The 23,635-nt window shown below is 40.6% G+C and overlaps 2 protein-coding genes across 5 annotated transcripts in view; one reads left to right on the plus strand and one right to left on the minus strand.

Moving 5' to 3' along the window:
• Window positions 1-13,000, minus strand: ap3m1 (adaptor related protein complex 3 subunit mu 1). 3 transcript variants are annotated; one of them, XM_062058244.1, is made up of 10 exons: window positions 10,334-10,390; window positions 10,161-10,242; window positions 9,527-9,804; window positions 9,277-9,448; window positions 8,020-8,157; window positions 6,695-6,780; window positions 6,484-6,617; window positions 1,058-1,265; window positions 829-973; window positions 1-760 (listed from the first exon to the last, which is right to left on the minus strand). In XM_062058244.1, exons 3-10 carry the CDS (start codon window positions 9,797-9,799, stop codon window positions 660-662), a joined length of 1,257 nt encoding a protein of 418 aa, XP_061914228.1. In that variant the 5' UTR covers window positions 9,800-9,804; window positions 10,161-10,242; window positions 10,334-10,390; the 3' UTR covers window positions 1-659. The 3 variants fall into 3 exon arrangements, with proteins under 3 accessions (XP_061914228.1, XP_061914229.1, XP_061914227.1); XM_062058245.1 differs by lacking the exons at window positions 10,161-10,242; window positions 10,334-10,390 and adding an exon at window positions 12,849-13,000; XM_062058243.1 differs by lacking the exon at window positions 10,334-10,390 and having other exon boundaries at window positions 10,161-10,285.
• LOC133657212 (adenosine kinase-like) overlaps window positions 11,640-23,635 on the plus strand; it is an 18,570-nt gene continuing 6,574 nt past the window's right edge. Inside the window, exons 1-6 of one of the 2 annotated variants that reach the window (XM_062058246.1) lie at window positions 11,640-11,828; window positions 14,365-14,439; window positions 15,011-15,064; window positions 19,192-19,270; window positions 19,352-19,524; window positions 19,604-19,712. In XM_062058246.1, coding sequence (XP_061914230.1) covers window positions 11,737-11,828; window positions 14,365-14,439; window positions 15,011-15,064; window positions 19,192-19,270; window positions 19,352-19,524; window positions 19,604-19,712 — 582 coding nt within the window. In that variant the 5' untranslated portion in view covers window positions 11,640-11,736. Of the gene's footprint in view, window positions 11,829-13,510; window positions 13,665-14,364; window positions 14,440-15,010; window positions 15,065-19,191; window positions 19,271-19,351; window positions 19,525-19,603; window positions 19,713-23,635 lie in introns of those variants that run through there. The other variant, XM_062058247.1, reaches the window with a different exon arrangement.

Raw genomic sequence — 23,635 nt, forward strand, 5'->3', positions numbered from 1 at the left:
AAAGTTTTTATAAGACATCTTGAGCACTTAAAAGTGAGGTTCATATAAGAGTAGACACATTAGTTCTTCCATGTAAAGAAATGATTGTGCAAATGCTTGGGCTAAGATAGGAAGTTGCGTTCAAAGACCACATTAAAGGTTGTGCATAGTTCTGAGTAGGTGGCAATCGCTTTTTTTCAGCTGAAGCACAGCCAATCACAACCTGACATACGGATGTGCAGAGAACACTCAAGGCAAACCTATCTTACGTACATTGTGTTATAAAGACCTGAAGACAGCACCTTAAGGCGTCTTACAAGGCCACATTAGAGTGAAGGTGTGCGCACAACAATGTCTGCGCTAAAGACAGTGTATCTTTTTCGTATAAGTAGAAAAATAAGCAAAAAGGCTTTGAGGCAACAAGCGCAAAATATTTCAACAGGTTGACAAACATGATTGTGTGATCTCGGTGTCCATATACAATCCCTTCATCAGGCATGTGGAAAAGTCACATTTTGTTATTATTAAGGTTTCCCTTCAACAAGCAGCTTGGCTTAAATACAAAACATGTAATGCCATGACACTTGATAATAAATAACTGTTAGAATGCTAAATTATTCATTATCCATAATGAGGTTTGGATCTTGATTGTTGAACGTTGGCTCCTGGCGGTCATTTATTCAGGTGCGCACTTGGAATTTCCCAGCTTTCGTCAGATACTTGACCCCTTTAAAGGGTTTGTATTTCTCTCCGTACATGTCCAGACGGTTCACCTTCAGGCCTGCGTTCACAGCGGAGAGGACGGTCATGACGGGTTTGTTTATGAAACATCAAATCGGGTATGATTACCAGATATGGCCAGCTGCTGTATCTTCATGTCGATGTTGAGCGAAGGGTTGTCCTCAGGTTTTGGCGCTCCCGCCTGCACGCTCAGGCTACCTCGCAAGTTAGGGAGCTTCTGCGGGTTCAGCTTCCCGATGTCCCAGACCAACACCTGGCAAGACACGTTAATAGCGCCTGAATAACAAAAGGCAGCGAACTCCCCTTAGTATGGAAACAAAACATTTCTTGAGATCACCTTTGTGGCGACGTCATACGTGTAGCTTCCCTGCGTGGCTGTGAGGCTCACACTCAGCACCGCTTTCGGCATGTGGATGGTCACCATTAAGCCCTCTACCGTCTTCCCCATGGTCTGCTTGGGTCCTATTGTGATGTCCAGACGACCGCAGGAGCCGGTCTCCAAGAAACTGATGTTCTGCTTCACGTACACAGGAATGGCCACCAGACTGCGGAAAAGGAAGCAAAACAGTATTACTGCAGAAAAGGCAGTTTAACAATATTCATAAATACCTTGTTATTATACAGTACAGTAAAGCCTTGATTATCGCTGTTTAATTGGTTTCAGACATGACAGTGATAAGAGAGAAATCAATTATGTATAAAACATTTAGCTAGAACAGTGTTTTTCACGGTCGGGTGTGCCGTGGGAGATTATCTAATTTCACTTATTTGGGGTAAAAAATATGTTTTGCAAACCAGTAATTATAGTCTGCAAATTATGTGTTGATGTTGAGTGTCGGTGCTGTCTAGAGCTCGGCAGACTAATCGTGTAATACTCTTCCATATCAGTAGGTGGCAGCAGGTAGCTAATTGCTTTGTAGATGTCGGAAATAGCGGGAGGCAGTGTGCAGGTAAAAGGGTGTCTAATGCTTAAACAAAAAATAAACAAAAGGTGAGTGCCCCTAAGAAAAGGCATTGAAGCTTAGGGAGGGCTATGCAGAACGAAACTAAAACTGAACTGGCTACAAAGTAAACAAAAACAGAATGCTGGACGACAGCAAAGACTTACTGTGGCGCAATGATGGCGTCCACAATGTACATCCGAACATGACATGACAATCGACAATGTCCCCACGAAGAAGGATAAAAACAAAGTAGATGCGGGAAATATCGCTCAAAGGAAGACCTGAAACTGCTACAGGAAAATACCAAAAAAAGAGAAAAAGCCACCAAAAGAGGAGTGCAAGACAAGAACTGTAACACTACACGCAGGAAGACAGCAAAAAACTCAAAATAAATCACGGCGTGATGTGACAGCTCGTGACAGTACACCTACTTTGAGACAAGAGCTATAGTGATGCATGCTTGGTTATGCTTTAAAGTCATATCCAACAAGACTTTTTACTGTCAACTGAGTTTCGTTGTTTAATGATTTCTGCTGGTGGTGTGCCTCCAGGATTTTGTCAACGCAAAAAATGTGCCTTGGCTCAAAAAAGGTTGAAAATCACTGAGCTAGAGCAGTGTTTTTCAACCTTTTTGTGAGCCAATCCACATTTTTTTCATTGAAAAAATCCTGGAGGCACACCACCAGCAGAAATCATTTAAAAAAGAATGAAACTCAGCAACGGATATTGACAATAAAAAGTTGTTCTTGCAATTGTGGGATATGAATTCAAACCATAACCAACCATGCATCACTATAGCTCTTGTCTCAAAGTAGGTGTACTGTCACCACCTGTCACATCACGCCGTGACTTATTTGGAGTTTTTTGGTGTTTTTCTGTGTGTAGTGTTTTAGTTCTTGTCTTGCACTCCTATTTTGTTGTTGATTGTCATGTATGGATGTACTTTGTGGACGCCGTCTGCTACACATGCTTTAAGTCTTTGCTGTCGTCCAGCATTCCGTTTTTGTTTACTTTGCGGCCAGTTCAGTTTTAGTTTTGTTTTGCATAGCCATCCCTAAGCTTCAATGCCTTTTATTTATTTTTGGTCTAAGCATGAGATACCTTTTTACCTGCACACTGCCTCCTGCTGTCGTCTGCATATTGGGATCATGACAAACCATGTTCCCAACATCTACAAAGCAATTAGCTACCTGCTGCCACCTACTTATATGGAAGAGTATTACACGGTTACTCTGCCGAGCTCTAGCCAGCACAGACACTCAGCAACAGCACATTTGCGGATTATAATTACTGGTTTGCATACATTTTTTTAACCCAATTAAGTGAAATGACATAATCCCCCACGGCACACCAGACAATATCTCACGGTACACTAGTGCGCCGCAGCACAGTGGTTGAAAAACACAGCTCGAGCATAAAAAACTGTTTAACCTTCTAAATACACTTTTCTATAACATGAGAGTATTCTAGACATGAAATAACACCTTTTAGTCACCTTTAAGATCTTTTAATCCAATAGCAGTGATTTTCAAAATGTGGTACATGGCTCCATCTAGTGGTATGCCAAATAATCACTTGATTAAAGTAGTGTTATATGTTCCTATATTCAAACACAGTATTACTGTTTAAACTGTGTGTAATGTTACAGTGGCCAAAAATATCAAATATATTTCAGGGCGTTCAATTGATCATAACTGGACTGTTTCGTTTGTCTTAGAAGACGTTTTGCCTCTCATCAGAGTAGGCTTCATCAGTTCATGCTCACGGACTTAGATTGGTCAGATCTAGTCTTAGACTTAGATTGGTCAGATCTAGTCTTAGACTTAAATTGGTCAGATCTAGTCTTAGACTTAGATTGGTCAGATCTAGTCTTAGACTTAGATTGGTCAGATCTTGTCTTAGACTTAGATTGGTCAGATCTAGTCTTAGACTTAGATTGGTCAGATCTTGTCTTAGACTTAGATTGGTCAGATTTAGTCTAGCAGCTGGTGCCAAAACGCCAAATAGTTATTATACTCCAAAACCAGGAGGGTGTGCCTGGGCAAGAATGGTTTCGCCCTAGCGTAGTGAGAAAAACAACTGTTTTGATGCAAACACGCAATTCTACTGTCAAAGCCAACGACAGGTGTTCAAGTGTAAATTCCCCTCGTTAGCATTGAGGTATTGTGTGGCAGAACGATCGACTACTACCAGTCCAAAATAGTCCACGCTAGCATTACATTCAGTTGTAAACAAATGGCACAAATGGCATTCTGGTCACAGAATGTTTCTAACTCCTGTTATATGTTGGAGGCTAAATTGCAGAGTATTTTAGGAATGGTTAAAAGGACAGAGTTGTCTGTGGGAGACAGGTGGTGTCAGAGACCACCTCCTCTGTTCAGGGATGGTTTTTCAATCTTGACAGAGATGGCTTCCCTCACTCCTCTTTCATACCATCCGTCCTCCCTGTCCAGAATCTGGACATTCTTGTTCTCAAAAGGAGTGCTGTTTCTCCCGGAGGTGCAAGTAGACGACTGAGTCTTAGCCTGCTGTGCCATACTTCGGCTTAGTGGTTGTTTTGTTTCCCCAATATTTGAATCTGTGCAATCATCATTACACTGGATAGCATACACCAGATTGTTTTTGTAGGTTTGGGCTGTCCGGTCTTTGGGACGTTGTGTTGGATAAAAATTCTTACGAGTTTCTCAGATAGACCTGATACAAATGGAATGACAACATTTTTGCATCTGTCACCTTCTTCTTCCTGGTGATGGAGTATAAATATTTGGGGGTTTGGCACCAACCGCTGGACTAGATTTGACCAATCTAAGTCTATGTGCATGAACTGATGAATCATACATAGGTATTGGCACCAGCTGCTAGACTAGATCTGACCAGTCTAAGTCCATGAGCATGAACTGATGAAACCTACTCGGATGAGAGGCGAAACGACTTCGAAGACAAACCAAACAGTCCAGTTGTGATCGATTGAATGCCCTGAGATTACAATGCCCTGGAATAATGAGAACATTCATAGACATTAAATATCCATCCATCCATTTTCTACCGCTTGTCCCCTTCGGGGTCGCGTCTGCACTCCGGCGGTAGGCAGGTGTACACCCTGGACAAGTCGCCACCTCATCACAGGGCCAACACAGATAGACAGACAACATTCACACACTAGGGCCTATTTTTTGTGTTGCCAATCAACCTATGCCCAAGTGCATGTCTTTGGCGGTGGGAGAAAGCCGGAGTACCCGGAGGGAACCCACAAAGTCACGGGGAGAACATGCAGACTCCACACAGAAAGACCCCGAGCCCGGGGATCAAACCCAGGACCTTCGTATTGTGAGGCACATGCACTAAACCCTTTTTCACGGTGCTGCCCGACATTAAATATAATTGTTAAATAAAACCTCTGTGTTGTTTTTAATTAATACTGGGGCCTACTACGCTACTGTATTTTAATGTTGGTGGTTACGGTGGTACTTTAAGAGCTAAGTTTTTCCTGAGGTGGTACTTGAGAACCACAGCAATATAGTAAGTAATGCTGCCTGAGGCTGAGCCATTCAGGGGCCTCAATACTGAAGAGTCTGCTCTGAGTAGTGTGGTTTCACCTAATGGCCAATGGTTCTGTAGTATTGATATGTTTAGTTCATTTAGCCATTAAAGGGCAACTTTTCTTACCTATTGGTACCGGTCGTTGTGTATTTGGGATTTAAATAAGTCCCGAAAATTTGAAATCACACCGTGGGGGGGATATTTATAAAACAATCTTGCCTTCTTTCAAACTTCTAGGAAACGAGCCGTTTGGAATTTGCCCAATTGGTGACGTTTTTCAACTTGGTGACAGCGGATTATTCATAAGTGGTAAACATTTAGCCAAAGGGATTTGCCATTATAGTCCGACGCTGTAGTTAAAAGATTCCTTCTTTTTCTCTATCCTCTTGTTGTGGGGCAGACTGGCTCGTACATGCACATGCATCCTCAGGATGGCGGGGAGAAGACGCAGTCGAAGTGGAGCGACGTGAATAAGACCGCCCACAATACGACACATGGAGAGGAGACAGAAAGCAGCTTGAAAACGGTCTGTAAACATTTTTGCAACCCTATGCAACATTTTGACCAAAGAACCACCATTACATGTTATGTAGACCACAAGGAAGTGTTTGAAATGTAGAAATTTGTTTTTTTCCTAATCATTGTAGCAACCTGGCTTTTAAAGTTAAGGGGTTTTGTGATTTCAAACTATGAGTGCTCCACAGGGCTGTGTGACTGTGTGTGTGTGTGCAGAGCGGCTAGTTTATTGTTGTTTTGTGTTATATCAAATATATTTTTGTTTGATATACAGTACTGTGTACACACTTTTACCAAAATATGGACTTTTGCCGAGACTGGAAGCCATTATTCATGTTTGCATTGTTTCTAATGGAGATATTAGCTTCAATATACAAACTTTTCAATGTACAAACCCGGTTAAAGAACTAATTAAGTTTGTATGTCGAAGTTCTATTGTAGTACACTACTACTGTCATTTTCTAAATGTTCATCATTTTATGGGAACATGACCATTTCCAAATTGCCTTGCTAAACTAAGCAATTTGAGATCACACCAAATACTTGCCAATTTATCTTTGTATAAGCGTCAGTTTTTAGAGTTTGCTAAAAGTATTCTACTACAGAGACTGAAAAATAAATATATGAGGTCATGGACTACAAATTCACTGCTAATTCATCCACTGTTAAACAGATAAAAACATTTTAAATCTGCGGACGGTGCTCACAACTTTTCCCATGGATTTAAACATAAAAGACAACATCAAGTATTAACTTGGCTTACTTCTGAGAGCTGACGTGATAAGTCATGAGGGTGAAGTTGCCATCGGGCGGGATGAAAGAGAGGACACGCTCCGACTCCCAGCGCTTAAACCGCACACACGGGTGAAAGCTGACGTCGTCGAGGAGACGAGGGTTCTTAAATACACAAAGTGCCAACACTTGGGCTGAGTTACACAATTGGACACACAATACATGAGAGGAATGGAACTCACCATGAAAGACAGGTTAAGGTCAGGCATTCCTGAGAGTCTCACGCAGGCTTCTATCACACCCTGGATCTCTGCAAATACAGTGGAACCTACACAAGACGGACAGCAACACATTAATGTAAATGATCCAATTACTGCTGTCTAAGATAGTCGCTGGGTGCAAATTACTGCAAGCATCTCTAATTAGGCCAAAAATCATTGGCGTCCAGCAGCTTTTTCTACCTCTGCATGCGTTTGAAATTGTGGTTGTGAAACTCATGCGTGTTACACTTGTACTGTTTACGATGAACATATGAGTAGTAATAATGTTGGCTTAACAGTTTATTCCTTACTATTATAACTTTGGCTCTGTTACTGCTGGACTTGCTAAAAAGTGACTGTGCCTTTAAAGAGACAATGTCTCTGCCGGTTTCAAGAAGTCAAATTTAAGACTTTTTAAGACCATGTCGAATAAAATCCAAGACTGTGCTTTCATATTCAGCACGGCCAGCTAAACTCTGCCTGCGGTCAGCTCACTAGTTGGTTGTGCTTCATAAAATGAAAAAAAGAAGTATGAATAGCTCCCTCAAAAATCAAAACATTTAAGAGTAATACTGAAGTTAATGTATTTGTTTTAAATAAACGTAATGTAAGTATGCTTTGAAGACCTTTCATAGTCATATTTGAGACTTTTTACAAGATTTTGATAGAATGTAAGAAATTTCAAGGCCTTCAATTTTAATGGTTGGATTTTAGACTTTTAATGACCCCGCAGATTCGCTGAAGATAGCTACAGTGTTCCTTCACCACTTTGCGGTTCACTTACTGTGGTCTCTGTGCATTGCAGATTTTGAGGTACTACTGACTACATACATAGTTTTCTGAGTGTAAGAAGTGTTTTAACAGTATTGGAAGTGTTTATAAGTGTGTGTAAAAGCAGTGTGGAGTGTTTCTTATAAATACTTTAAATGCATATAACATTCATACACACCATAAAATAAATAGCACCCCTACTTTGCGCAAATTAATCTACCACAGGGTGGTCTATAACATAATACACGCGATAATCGAGGGAACACTCGTGTACGCCAAATTATGATTACAATTTAAACAAGAAGTTGTTATCTATACAGTGGAACTGCGGTTTTCGCTGAAAAATTCTCCCCCGTTTTTTTTGTTAAAACTCCCTTTATGGTAAATGCTGGCACTACGATGAGGTGGCGACTTGTTCAGGATGTACCCTGCCTTGTGCCCGAGTGAAGCTGGGATAGGCTCCAGTCCCCCCACGCCCCTGTAACGCCGCGAGGGGCAAGCAGTAGATGGAAGGAAGGCTCCAAACAGATAATCACCTGATTTGTCCAAAATAGCATCTATTTCCTCAATCACATCGAAGTATGCTTCATTGTTCGTGTATTTAACACCAGCCCGCCTCCAGGGAATACTAGACAGTTGACCTATTGGTAACATGTCTCCAACATTGCTCCCCCCTGGAAAAAAAGACAACATTATTGCAACGTAATTGATTTTCAAGTGGAGATAATTGGGGTGTAACGGTATCAAAATCACACGGTACAATATTATCACAGTATTATTATTATTGTGCTATATGTCCAAAAAAATTAAAAAAAATTAAAAAATCCACGTGTGTAATATGAAGTGGAAGGAATGTTTAAGATAAACACACTTACTGTGATTGAACACAAACATAATTATCAAATATTCTAATCATATTTTACTACAAACATGTTTTTTGAAATGCAAATAATTGAGGAACATCTACTGTTACTAGCCAATATTAAAACAATAATGTTCAGTTTAATGTCTTTCAACTTTTACTCAAAGTAGTGTCCCCCCTATATCAGTCTGGAAAATGCTGTTTCTCACAAGAGTTAACCAACAAAATAACTTTTAATAATGTAAATACTTCACAAATTAATGTGTAGCTTCGCTGGCTTCAAATATATTTTCTGGGTGACAGTTTGAGGTACCGACTTATCCAGAGTGCACCGTGCCTTCCGCCAGAGTGCAGCTGGATAGGCTCCAGCCCACACATAACATTGAGAAAGACAAGCGGTAGAAAATGGACGGATGCATTGAGTAGTTATTAAGTAGCTTTTCAGTGTGTACAATTTTTTTGGGTGATTTCCCTCCATGTGGTGCGCCGTGACGTTTGGCCCTGTGTCGCCTTGGAAACGCTCGAGACAAAAGTGGTGCGCTTTGCTTTGCAGACTTTCTTACCTCCGCCAAAGAGGTTATGTTTTTTGCCAGGGTTTGTTTGTTAGCAACATAACTCAAACAGTTATGGACGTTTTGACTACATTTTCAGGAAATGTCCAAAAAACAATTCCTTCGAACGCTTCACTTTCTGTTAAAGGCATTCCACGCCCCCACCTTGCCTGTCACACGCGGCGCAGAGGATTCTAGGAGGTGTAGTTTATTTTCAGACCCGGTCAACGCTAAAGAGCCAGAAAAAACTACATTCACAAAGTTTATTTGATACCGTCACACGTCACGGCATTTTTGTGAAGACTTTGAAACCACAATACCGCGTTATCTACAAAACCGTTACATCCCTCGGAGATAAAGAAGGCCAGCAATGTGTTTACCTGTCAGAGTATTGACTACGGATCTCAGGATGGTGGGAGGCCTAATCATCTCCTTAAGGACGTTGGACTCTGTCGCCAGGGGAAAGCCGTTGTCGAGCATCTCTTCCAAAATCTCGTAAACAGTCACCAGGTTGTCTTTGATGACCCCTTCGGAGCATTCTCCAAAGTAGTCCTGTTAACAACAAAACATTGAATAACTGCCATTTGTTTTTGGTTTAAGTTTTTTTTAAAAGATATTAGAGCATCACACCTGAAGTGTGTCTGCGACTCTGTGCAGGAATTCAATGACAAACAGCGGAGGCACTTCGGTCTGGATGACAGAGAGGAAGAAGAGCTTTCCTCTGTATATACTGATGAGATAGTGATGTGGGGTCTGCAGGATAGGAGGTACATTTTCAGGAACCAAGGCTTTCTCCTTGGCTTCGAAGAAGTAGTCGCACACGCTCCTGTGGATGACACTCTTCCAGTGTTTCTCCAGGAAGATGTCTCCCGTGTGATTAATCAGGAACAGACTGTGGATCATCTCAGCTGAAACAAAAGGGGGATTGTTATTGTTGTTGTCAATAGACTAGTGCAGTCTGAGCCAGCACTCATGTCAGAACATTTACAGCATGCATCATCATGTCTCTATCTACTTTCCATGTTTTCGTAAAATAAAAATAAAAACGTACTCTAACAGTAAAAAAAAAAGTGCCACGTTGTGCCAAAATTTACCAAATGTCATTCCAAGTTAACACCGACTACCTGAGCTTGCAGTTTACGGATTCGGAACTACTACGCATTATCGCCCATAAAACGAAACATTGTGGAAAAAGTACTAATGTGTTAAGCTAGGTACACATAGTTTTGAAAAGTATTTTTTGAAACAACACTTTAACTTTTACCTGCTGACTGTAGTTAGTTCTATCAGCGGCGGTGAATGGTGATGTTGCCAATATGGCAGGAGCGACTGACTCGATGCCTGCACTAGTGTGACACATATCCCACTTGAGACACAACCTTCTTCCAATGAATGTGCATAAATATACTCACATATTTATTTTAACTTTTTATATACCTGTGATTCTGCCCAAATAATATAGGCTATTTTGTCTTTTTAGGCGAGTCAAGAAAGAGACGGTCTTTTTGGTCAGGCATATTTGCAGACAGCTAACATGGTTTGTTAATTTTCGACGATATTTTAGTCATTACCCTCATTTCCGTCTTTCAGGATTCCACCGACCCTCCTCAAATCACTGTTTGAGTTTGAGTTTATTTCGAACATGCAAGCATACAACATGATACATCACAATTTCCAGTTTCTCTTTTCAACATGTTCGAAAAGGAGTAGGAAGAAGCAGAGTTTATTTAATCCTACCCCTTTTCTTTTACATAACAGTTGCTAAAACTTTTGTTCAATTCTTGTTCTCAATTTATTTACAATATACTCCATAAGTTATCACAGTAAAAATAAATAAATAAATAATAATTGGTGAAGTAAGTCATATTTCATATGATGAGATAAGTAAGATTTTTTTGAGAATGAAAGAATAGATGGATTAAATAAATTCAGAATGTTGGATAAAACATGTACTATATTTTGTATCAGCACTTATATCATGTTGGAGCAAAACTTTTGTTCACATGTGTATTACCCCTGCATATGATTTGCGATCTGCGATGAGGTGGCGACTTGAGATAGGCTCCAGCACCCCCCGCGACCCCGAAGGGAATAAGCGGTAGAAAATAGATGGATGGATGATTTGCGATTAATTCCCATCATGAACTTCTATAACATAAACTCTCAATTGCAACGGAACTGTAGAAATAGTGTCATCCTGAATTTATCTCATCCATCCATTCATTTTCAAGATAATTTTACTCATCTCACCATATGAAATATAACTTACTTCACCAATTATTATTCATTTATTGTTATTGTTATTACTTATGGAGTATATTGTGAATACATTGAGAACAGGAAGTGAACAAAAGTTTTGGCAACTGCTACGTAAAGGAAAAGGGGTAGGATTAAATAAGCTCTGCTTCTTCCTACTCCTTTTCGAACATGTTGAGTAGAGAAACTGGAAATTGTGATGTATCATGTTGTATGCATGCATGTTCTAATCAAACTCAAACTCAAACTGCAGGATTAGAAAGACATCCAAGCTTCATAGTAATCATACATATTTAATTCATTTACTGTGTTATTTATTATGTTTCATTATGCTTAAAATGTGACACAAAATTAATAATTGATGAATATTTTTATTTAATAATAATAACAATATAATACGAGCTTGTGATTGGTGGACGTACACTGTAGTCACGCCTCAGCCACCTGCCAGCCTGAGATCGGGGTGAATAAATAATGAACATATTTTAATAGAGCAAAGCCGCACTAGTACAGTACGGTCGTCTTAAGGAAACGGGGTAAATCTGGCAAAAGTACACGCAACCTGCACTGCTTGACCAACAACTATGGCCTCTGAGGAACCTAAAGCGAAGAAAGCCAAACTTTCGCGAGGAGAAAAGACGGACTCTTTGGCTAAATCATCTCCTGTAAAACTAAGGTGACCACACGCAAAATAAATGAGCAACGACAGAAGGTTCAGTTGGGACAACGTGTAACGCTAACCCAGCTAAAAACCTCAATTAGATAGATACAAAGTTAATTTGAACATTAATGTCTTGGAATAGAAGGAATAGAAACAAGGTCAAGGTGTAACGCAAGGGTGCAAAGTCTATTGTTTTTTTTTCTTTTTTTGCTTCCGTAGTTCAGTAGCTGTCTTAAAAGTGTCATTATAACGAGTAGTGTACAAGGTGACCCACCATACGCAGAACACGAGCAGAAATAAATAGCCGGGAAATAGTTGTTCCAATGCCAAACCTAATGTGTGACACCTGAACGCACCAGTAACCTCAAGAACGAGTGGAACGGGTGTCACGTGACCACGTGGGCACTTGAACGTGCCACAGTGCGACCCCCCCTTAAACCTAAAAGGCCTCGTTTACACTAAGCCGGATAAGGTTATAAGGTTATCCAGGGTAAATCCCACCTAACCTTATCCGTGTCCAAACACACACAACAATGCCACCGTTTAAGACCCCCTCACCCCCTCCGTAGCGCGACCTAATACGCATGCGCGGAAAATGCGCACGTCATAGTCACTTCCAATGTTGCTTTGTGTGCAACTTCTTAAATGTAATTTATCTTAACAATATCCAGTGTTGTGGTATTCCAATTAACAGGAATCCATTGTGCCTTTGGGGCCCTATTGTAGTGACTCACACCTGAGCCATCATAAATTAATAAAATCTTTAATAAACACGTGAAAGTACACAATGTGACAAATAATATTTTAAAACAATCAATCTAGGGATCTATATATCTGGTCAGGACACTCCTCACTCTTTTGCCTTCACCTTCATTGTCCATTCGTTTTTGGTGACTTTATATACTCTGGACCTAGACGTTGAGTCCGCGACATACATGGCGGACAATAACTGATAGTCTGCTTTGCCAGTACAAAAGCATTCACCGTTTTCCGTCGTCTTCCCTTGACGGCCAGGTAATATAAAGCACACGCTACCTTTTTATCACATCCATGGTAGCCCGCATTCTCGTTGACTCTCCTTCGACAAATGGACAAAGTTTTTCGGTAAGTAGAATCACAGCTGACCCGGACATTGGAAAGTTCTCTTGCCGTCTGAGAAGTGTTGTATACCAAATAGCTGCAATCGCTTTCTCTTAAGTTATTCATGTGTGATTTCCACAAGTGTCTACATGTAGAAGAAGGAGAAACACGGGCATGTCTGGATGACTCGCCTTCATATTTCCAGTGGTTAGCTCCGAGTTACGAAACCGCTTTATTATGAAGCTGGCTGTGGCGCGTTCTTTCTGAGGTCACTTCCTGTGTGGGGCACGGTCTTTCTGGCGAAGATTCAAGAAATACACGGCGCACTTACCCGTTTGAAAAAAATTGTCTGAGCAGGAGGACCTTAAATGATAGTTTAGTGTGTCTGAAACGGGGCTTTTGCTAAATAATTATTCGTTTAAGGGGTTATCCGGCTTAGTGTAGACATAGCCTAAATCCAGCTCTCTTTTTTTTATCAGCGACCATCAGCACACCTCTCACGGTGTTGCAAGTGTATTCACAACAGGGGTGTATTGAGGCGATTCAAGCCAATAGCCACGGAGAGAGCGACCGCCATTGGCCCTTCCTCCTTTCAGATGCCACCAGTCACCCACCCAGGAGGAGGGGCTGTGGGGTTTTTTTCTTGCAGGAGGAAGCTTAAATCTGCCACTGAGCAGAAATTGAGGAGTTTTGGGATTTGTTGCTCTTTCGAAGCCAGGCTTAGCTCGCTCAACAGGTCACTAGCACAGGGGAAGAAATGTCTGCATTGAGGTAAGATTAAATTGACAAAGAGGATTAATCTGCAGGAGGTTTGTGTAATTTCCTGCCCAGTCATCTGTATGTGTTGTAGGGGAAGATATTAAAGGTGCGGTGCCTTTTAAAAAAATATATTTATGCTTTGTTATTGTGTGTTTTGGCATGTGGATTGAGGCAAGATTCATAGCTGTTTGCTTACAGAAAACCAAGCTTCACTTGATGATGTTATTCATTGACACAAGGCGTCGGGCTGCCTGCTAGTAAAATCAGTGTGCCGCTTATAAGCCTAACCGAATCACATGACTTCCTTTTTATAATCAAATATTCACGCTCAATGTCGCCCCAAGAAACAACACACAGCCCATTTCTGTTATCTTAATGCAATCCCACATGTATCGGGACTGGGTTCTGTTCTTCCACATGCACTCATGCAATGTCACAACACTATATATGTCTCAGGCTTGCACTATTTGTCCTCTTCTGTGTGTGCATTTGGAAATCTTGCATAACCATGTGCTGGTGCCGGCTTATAAACACTTAGGGAACGCATAGAGCTAACATGCTGACTCATTTCAAGTCTTGCTGATTTATTCAAAAGCAATGAACGATCCAGCAACAATTGATTGTGTCGTCAATGTAAAGTGAGACGGTTATTCAGTGTGCTCACGTAACAGTGAAATTCTCTTTTTAACACCTAGTCTCTTTTGTATTTCAGCCCTAATTCACTCTTTGGGATGGGGAATCCCTTGCTGGACATCTGTGCTGTGGTGGACAAAGACTTCTTGGACAAGTAAGATGAAGAGTTAAAGTCAAAACAGTCTTAAGTTGCATTCACCGAATGTGCAATAATGAGCTATGCACATGTTTTTTGCAGTAAAACCTCCGAAATAAACAGATCATTGATACATACTTTTTTATCTAGTCCTCCGTTGTAACAAAGCACCAGTTTGACATTTTATTTACTCGACCTGTTCAGTTAGTTTGACTGTCGGTCCTCTGCAATAGTGTGCGCTGCCTTCAGTAGTCATCCTCAGTTGTTTTTTCTTGTGTCCAAGCTGCATTTTGACCAGAGCAAAGGGCTCTGTGTGGCTTCCAGTTAGGTCAGAGTCCACACTCCAAGACCTTGTGTAAAAACTCTAGGATTAAATAGATCTAAGCCAGCCTAGTACACTAAAAAGTCAGTCTCACCCAGAATAAAGCAGACCGGAACCAGCAACACACACTCTTCTGTGTTTAAAATGCACTATATGCTTCACTACTGTTGTTTGAGTAAACACAATCTTGAATGTTATTTATTAATTCCCTAGCATAATAACCTAACATGCAAGCTAATTCCTCATTTTTATTTGTCCACCTTGCAGATACACACTGAAGCCCAATGATCAAATCCTGGCAGAGGACAAGCACAAAGCCATGTTCGTATCTCCTACATTACAACCCCTCTTGTAGAATATTGACTATTTCATGTGTACTCGCTCCCTCGCTGTTACATCCACACTCCTCTTAGTGCTGGAATAGGCCAGTCAAAACAGGCCACAAATCAACTGCGCTGACCTCCGTTCTGTTATAGAACAGCTATAGCAAAGTGGTGGATGCAGCACAAGGAGAGTGTGTGTGTGAGCCAATAGCAGAGCAGGACTTTCCACCTCCCAGTGAAAAGAGCCACAAAGCAAACAGCAGGAGATAAGAAATGTGTGTGTCAGTGTGAGTGTGTGTGATGGAAAGAAAGCAACACTCGCACTGACTGAGATGTGTTGCATATTCACAGGAATTCACAGGAAATACACTTACTCAGTCATCCATTACTTCGGCTTCACTTAAGTTTTTTTTTTTAATGCACAACTGAAAGGAAATCTCCATTAGTTTCCTTAACTTCTTTCACACAGAGATCCTGCAGAACCGCAAGAGTTGTTAAGATACATTTTTAAACATAACCCAGTGAAGGTGGAGTGGAGTGCAACACTGCAACATAGTATCACACAATTAGACTAATTCGATAGCACTGTCTGTAAAAGCCCTTTTTCCCTGCAATTTTTTCAAGGGGTGCACAATAACTATTGGACTGATAATTATCGTGTCAATATTGGGAATTATAACGTCACACCGATAATCCGGTAACATTAAAAAAAAAAAGCAACGATAGAAAATAAACGCCCCAACCAGGCACCATTACCCATACTAGGTGGGTTGGAGTGAACAAAAAGATGTTCCAAACAGGCCCGTAAGATCACAGTGTAAATAAATATGTTGTTGATCTGTTGGTCGGACTTCACTACTCATCAGAGGAAAACATCCTGTGTGCAGCCCAAAACGAATTCCCAGCAAATGCTCCGCGGGGATAGAAAAAAAAATCACCTGGCTTTGACACAACAAACCTCACTAGTATCAACACAGAGTAAAGAAAAATAACCTATCGTGCCTTATTCCGGTGCGAAGTGAATGCAGACCACCTGCAACAAGTGCTCGGCGGTAAAATTGTGCAAGTAACATCCTTGTAAGTAATGTAGCGTCCTGACAGAAGTACAGAGTCTGAGGTTTTTTTTTAACTTTATTGCCGACCTCAGAATGTGAACAGCAGTCCTCATTACACGTTAGCACCGCAGCGCTATCCTAGCCAGTAGCCACAACACAAACAACAATTTCCTTAACACAAGGTTGCATTCAGGAACAACCGGAATTTTGAGCATCAAACATTACAACTTAAGTAAAGTATTTTTGTACGTTCTCTATGTTCTGTATTGCTGCAGTAATTATGACAATTTGTTGTAGATTTTATTTTTTGACTCCGACAAGGACAAGTGGTAGGAAATGGATGGATGGATGGGTTTTTAAATGTATTACTTGTTTATCATTTAACTTATCCCACTGAAGTATTTAAATTACTAGTCCAACTTGAATGTCACTAAAGCCCTTAAAAATAAAAAGGCATTGGGTTTTTGTTTAGTTTTTTACTGTAATTAACTAATTTTCAATTTGATATATTGGTTTGAGCACCGTTTAAGCATCTTGTGCTGATGTCATCACACATCTATTACTATAAAGATCTGATTGCCGGGTCCTGTGTTGCCGTGTAAACGCATACACACTTGTTTGAATTCTGTGCAAAAGGCCCTGGCAAATAAATGTCAGATGTTATGTTCTGGCACTAATGCGTACATTTTGCAGGATCTCTGTGTGAAAAGTGTCGAGATTGAAACTTCCCACTTCTGTCACAGCTGTTGTCAATACCCCTGAAGCCTGAATATTCCCAAATCCCCTTTGTCCCCTCATCTTTGTCAGTGTTCTGTACATACTGCACCACAGGCAATAGAAAAGTTGCTGTTCCGAGTTTATAATTTCATTAAAGCTAACCTGATTTGGTTTTTTTTAACATTGGGGAGACATATTACATAAACTGTGTCATAAACAATTGGATAATGCTCTAAGGGACACATGGTTGTTCTCTCCAATCATGCATATGTAGTCTTTTAGTGAATATCTTTGCCTATACAGCTCTGTGCTCTACTGAGGGCCAATCCAGTTCATGTGATGAGTTACAACTTAAAGGCCTACTGAAACCCACTACTACCGACCACGCAGTCTGATAGTTTATATATCAATGATAAAATCTTAACATTGCAACACATGCCAATATGGCCGAGTTAACTTATAAAGTGCAATTTTAAATTTCCCGCTAAACTTCCGGTTGAAAACATCTATGTATGATGACGTATGCGTGTGACGTCACAGAGTGAACGGAAGTATTGGCACACCATTGTGTCCCAATACAAACAGCTCTGTTTTCATCGAAAATTTCCACAGTATTCTGGACATCTGTGTTGGTGAATCTTTTGCAATTTTTTTAATGAACAATGAAGACTGCAAAGAAGAAAGCTGTAGGTGGGATCGGTGTATTAGCGGCAGACTACAGCAACACAACCAGGACGACTTTGAGATGGATAGCAGACGCGCTACCGTGAGTACAGCTTTGGCTTCCAAACATTTGATCGCTTGCCCGTACGTGCGTGGCGCTATGTGCATGTCACGTATGTAACTTTGGGGAAATATATGTTTCTTGCCGACTCTGATGGCGGCCGGGGTGTCGTCGAAAGCTACAACGCCCGCCGCCGCACCCCTGTCCTCACCTTGACTTCCTCCGTCTCCGGGCCGCCGACCGCATCGGTGATCGGGTGAAGTCCTTCGTCGCGCCGTCGATCGCTGGAACGCAGGTGAGCACGGGTCGTGATGAGCAGATGAGAGCTAATGTTTTTAGCATAGCTCTGTCGAGGTCCCGTAGCTAAGTTAGCTTCAATGGCGTCGTTAGCAACAGCATTGTTAAGCTTTGCCAGGCTGGAAAGCATTAACCGTGTAGTTACTGTACATGTCCATGGTTTAATAGTATTGTTGATTTTCTGTCTATCCTTCCAGTCAGGGGTTTATTTCTTTTGTTTCTATCTGCATTTAAGCCCGATGCTATCACGTTAGCTCCGTAGCTAAAGTGTTTCGCCTATGTTTTGTCGTGGAGATAAAAGTCACTGTGAATGTCCATTTCGCGTTCTCGACTCATTTTCAAGAGGATATAGTATCCGAGGTGGTTTAAAATACAAATCCGTGATCCACAATAGAAAAAGGACAAAGTGTGGAATCCAATGAGCCCTTGTACCTAAGTTACAGTCAGAGCGAAAAAAGATATGTCCTGCACTGCACTCTAGTCCTTCACTCTCACGTTCCTCATCCACAAATCTTTCATCCTCGCTCAAATTAATGGGGTAATCGTCGCTTTCTCGGTCCGAATCGCTCTCGCTGCATTGTAAACAATGGGGAAATGTGAGGAGCCCTTCAACCTGCGACGTCACGCTACTTCCGGTACAGGCAAGGCTTTTTTTATCAGCGACCAAAAGTTGCGAACTTTATCTTTGATGTTCTCTACTAAATCCTTTCAGCAAAAATATGGCTATATCGCGAAATGATCAAGTATGACACATAGAATGGATCTGCTATCCCCGTTTAAATAAAAAAAATTCATTTCAGTAGGCCTTTAAAAGAGATAAGGGTTTATGTATGCAGCCATGAAGAATCATTGTATTTGATAAAACAAGTTGAAACTAAGATATGTTGCCAAATCTGTTGATTCTGTGTCCATGTTACGCAACAAGAGTTACAATGATTTACCCATACGGGTCCATCTGGCCATGTCTCAGGACATAAAACAGCAGTTGGCCTGCCAGCGTCCACAAAGGTCATGTTGCACAATTGCAGAATCATGACAAATTTGATGATTTTAGCTGTAAAATCAAATGACAGACTTTATTGTTGTTTTATGTTCTAGGTGTGGGTACATCAAGTATTCCGTAATTGGCTTGGGTTGACTAAATATTTTACAGCATGTTATACCTCTTTCAGTTTCTCATACTGCCGCTGATTAAATATTTCGTAGTACAAATCTTCTGCCTGTAGAGGTCAGTGTGTACCGTGAATCAGGCCGCATACTTGGGAAAGACTGTTCTAAGGATGACATAACCAGTGCAAGTGTATTTACGGAGAATACTTCATCTCCATGCAGGTTTGAAGAGCTGGTGGACAAGTTCAAAGCAGAGTACCACGCTGGGGGAGCCACACAAAACTCCATAAAGGTCGCTCAGGTCAGTCGCCCACAGTAAGACACCCCAGTAATGCTGTCATTTCATGACGTGGTTGTAATTTGTGCTGATTGATGTCTCTAGTGGATGATCCAGGAGCCTCATAATGTGGGCACCTTCTTCGGCTGCATTGGCAAAGACAAGTTTGGAGATATCCTGAAGAAGAAGGCGGAGGAGGCCCATGTTGATGCCCACTACTACGTGCAAGACGTAGAGCCTACGGGAACCTGTGCAGCGTGCATCACCGGAGCGAATCGGTAATGTCCACACAATCATTCTCACGCTCAATCAAGTGCTTTTTTCATTATCTCCTGTTCGCCCCCCGTATTCTTATAGGTCACTGGTGGCTAACCTGGCTGCTGCTAACTGTTATAAAAAGGAGAAACATTTGGATCTGGAGGAGAATTGGAAGTTGGTGGAAAGCGCTAAAGTTTACTATATCGCTGTGAGTAATATTTCCGGGTTCCCGTGGGTAATTGAAATGCTTGTTAAAGGGGAACTGTACTTTTTTTAAATGTTGCCCATCATTCACAATCCCCATGTGAGACAATAATGTATTTCTCTTTTTAGTGTATTCAAAATTTTAAAGAAATGCTAGCAAGAAGCAGCCAACAACGCTCCTAATAGGGATTTGATCTATTGCGCCCTAAAAGCCCTTTAGAAACATCCAAAAACCTCCATCAACATTTTATACAGTTTACATTGTGTAAGTATTGGGGATGTAACGGTACTAAAATTTCATATCATGGTTATTGTTAATAAAATTATCACAATTATTAATATCACATTATTGTTGAATGTGCTCAAAAAGTACTCGTACACGCTTATAACCAATAAATTAATATTGTTCCGGCTACTTAAGAGCCATATGATTTTTATTTGTGTGTTTGAAAATGTTTATCTTCTACCGTTTTTAATTTGTAAAATGTTTCTGTTTTTTGGGTTTTTTTAAAAACAAAAAAAACATTCGGTTTATGTGATGTCACGCATATTCACTTCTTCTTGTCGTATTGCTTCGAGTATAGATCAATCTATCTGTTTAAAAATTGCACAATTTAATATCTTTGTTGCTCAGAGAGTAATGTATTTATACACATTTAGATTGGACAATGTCGTTTCTTAACGAGGAAAGACGTTAATGTGTCTTGTTTTCATTTTAGCATTTAAGATAGCTAGCGCTAACTTGCTTCTCCAGTAAATGAGCATTGTCACCAGTCTGTGTCTTTATCAATGTGTTATCCATCACGGTTTTACGATAACCAATTTAAAACGGCAATTCTAACCATGGCAAGTTTAACCGCGGTTTATCACTATACCGTTTATCGTTATATTTCTAGTAAGTATGTGTCTAATGTAGTAACAGGCGCATTCATAATAACATATGATATTTACAGAATTTTGGTCATGTTATGCTTTGCCAGAATAGATTTTTTTGGGCCTGTTAAATTCACAGAGCGAATAGCAACATTCAGTATTTCCTACAACAATCAATCAATCAATGTTTATTTTTATAGCCCTAAATCACAAGTGTCTTAAAGGGCTGCACAAGTCACGACATCCGCGGTACAGAGCCCACATAAGGGCAAGGAAAAACTCACAACCCCAATGGGACGTCGATGTGAATGACTATGAGAAACCTTGGAGAGGATCGCATATGTGGGTGACCCCCCCCCTCCCCCCCCCCCCCTCTAGGGGAGACCGGATGCAATGGACGTCGTGTGGGTCTGACATAATATTGTGAAAGTCCAGTCCATAGTATATCTAACATAATAGTGAGAGTCCAGTAATCATAGCAGACTTTGTAAGAGCTAACAATGACTACTTTGGGACAAATCTAGAACCTTATATTTTTTAGCCTTGATATACAGAGGATGAGCTACAAGTTTTAGAAACTGGGTGCTAAGCAGACCTAAATGTACCGAAACATACTGCATTTTTTAAGATTTAGACATACATTTGCTTGTTTCACATAAGTATTGTGTATTTATAAGCAAAACTCCATAAAAAGTGCAATTCCCCTTTGAGTGTTTGGAATTATGGTTAAAATATGCTCTTGTGTCACATCGCTTGCATCCCCTTTGACTGCATCTTTATTTATTAGCAGTAATCCCCCGATTAATAATTGTTTTCGGACTTGACCGCAATAAATTTATTTCTGCAAACTAAGAATCATTAAATATTTTCATAGGTAAATCATAAAAAACTGTTAACTACATTCTAGGTCTTTTTTTTTAACATTATGAGAGCCCTTTAGACAATAAATAACATCTTTTAGTCATCTTTATAGTCTTTTAATCCACTATAGTGGCTGAGCCAATCAGTGGCCAGAATACTGAACATCTGATTAGTTTAGTCTCATCTAGTGGCCAAATGCTACTGTAGTATTGATATGTTTAGCTCTTTTAGCCATGTTATGCTTGTAAATGGTTTAGGGCAAAATGTTGTGAAATATGCTTAAAAAGACTCCACAAAAATGTGGTGAAACAGTGTGGTAAAGCTGCAATATTTGAAGCATGATGTGGCGAGGGAGGACTGTGTGGCTCTTTTGTGGGGGCTGACACATGGCTTGCAATTACCCCCCAAAAAGCTAGAGGGCAGTGTTTTCCCAAGTAAGAAACCACAACTCTAGTTGACTAGCTATGAGCTTCCTGTTGTAAACAGTTGTAAACAATGATGGCTGAAGCAACATCCATGTTGTTGTTGAAGCTAAAACGAATTATTTTGAAACAACAACGGTCACTTTTATTGTACATATTGCTCTGAAACCAGAGGAGGAGACGTTCACAAAGGCTGTGCAACTCCTGAACCAGTCGGGGTGGAGGACGGGTGGGAAGGAAAACCCGGAAACTGTGTACTAAAAAAGCTGACCAATCAAGACAAGGCAAGTTTATTTATAGACCACAATTTGTTCACAAAGCAATTTAAAGTGCTTTACAGAAAAAAAAGGCAAAAGTAAAAAATATTAAATGATATTTAAAATTTAAATTAGAAAATACAATCATAATTAATTAACATTAGAATCAATTAAATACTGTAGATAAAATATGTTAAGTTTTAATATGCACAAATAAAAACATTTTCAGGCCGGATTTTAACATTGCCAACGTTGAGGCCTGTCTAACATCTTCAAGAAGACTGTTCCAGATTTTAGGAGCACAAAACTGAAACGCAGTTTCACCATGTTTGTTCTCTTGGCACCAGCAAGAGACCACTCCCTGAGGTCCTCAGAGCTCAGATGGTTCTCATATGGTTCATATGCCTCTAACATGTCAGAGATGTACTTTGGCACAAGACCATGAAAAGACTTGTGCACAAGGTTTTAGCGTATATTCTCAGAGCAACAGGAAGCCAGTGCAGTGAACGAAGCACTGCACTAATATGGTCGTATTTCCTGGTTCTAGTCAGGACTCCAGCAGCAGCATTCTGGATGTACTGCAGCTGCTTGACAGCTTGTTTAGAAAGCCACTGATTTAGGCAATGTATTTCAGGTAGTAAAAAGTTGCTGAGGTAATTGACTTAATGTGACTGTTAAAGTTCTAGTCTGAGTCCATTATTATCACAGCTCTACAGTGCGTGTCGCCTCTGACGTGAAGCTAGAATTTTGTAGGGGGAGGAGCCAGCCACTGTGAGTCTACGTGACACTAGAGCAAATCTCAGCCTTTAGGGCCTTACTCACACTGTAGGTCAATTCCGATTCTTTTGCCCATAAGTGACCCATATTATATTATTTTCATGTCAATGGGAACAGTACAATTCCGTTTTTTACAAATCCAACCCAGGCCTTTTTTGTATATGGATACAAACCAAATATGTATCTGATGCGATTGCAGTCTGAACCATCGGGTCACGTTCCTCTGACCAATGTGTCATCAAAAAGCAATAAGTGTCATATTTCTTCGCCAAAATAGACGGTTGCAATACAAATGGTTGTCGAATGAGGAAAAAACAGGCAAAAATAATATGTTTTAGGAACTCACGTCCATGTTTTACCACTCTTGTCTCCGACTGGTCACCCACACGCTCTTCGGAGCCGACGTCGAAACAAATGTCCCACAAACTGCGAGAGCCAAAATGCTTGCCCTCTTCCTTCTTAATCGTCTACGCGCAATAATTCCGTGCAGAAAATGTTGTCTTTGAATGCTCAAAATCCTTGAAATTGCCACAAATGTGCCAGAACTGAGACTTACTAAAACTGGAGCCCTGTTTATTTCCGTAAACACTGCAGCACGTTTGATGTCATGACGTCAAAGTTGCATGCGGATCAATTTGCATCACTTTTTTTTTTTTTAATGTGTAACGACTATAAAAAAAAGATCGGATTTGACAAAAACAAATCCGAATTGGACAGCCTACCCTGCAGTGTGAATG

Source organism: Entelurus aequoreus, linkage group LG09 (genome assembly GCF_033978785.1).
Source record: "Entelurus aequoreus isolate RoL-2023_Sb linkage group LG09, RoL_Eaeq_v1.1, whole genome shotgun sequence".
In the NCBI taxonomy this organism is placed as follows: domain Eukaryota; kingdom Metazoa; phylum Chordata; class Actinopteri; order Syngnathiformes; family Syngnathidae; genus Entelurus; species Entelurus aequoreus.

Coding starts and splice junctions, on each gene's coding strand:
- ap3m1 (XM_062058245.1), bottom strand. CDS start 9,799: ATGATCCACAGTCTGTTCCTGATTAATCACACGGGAGACATCTTCCTG. Junction 8,158..9,276: donor CGTAGTCAATACTCTGACAG/GTAAACACATTG, acceptor CTTTTTTTCCAG/GGGGGAGCAATGTTGGAGAC. Junction 761..828: donor ACAGCAGCTGGCCATATCTG/GTAATCATACCC, acceptor CTGTGAACGCAG/GCCTGAAGGTGAACCGTCTG.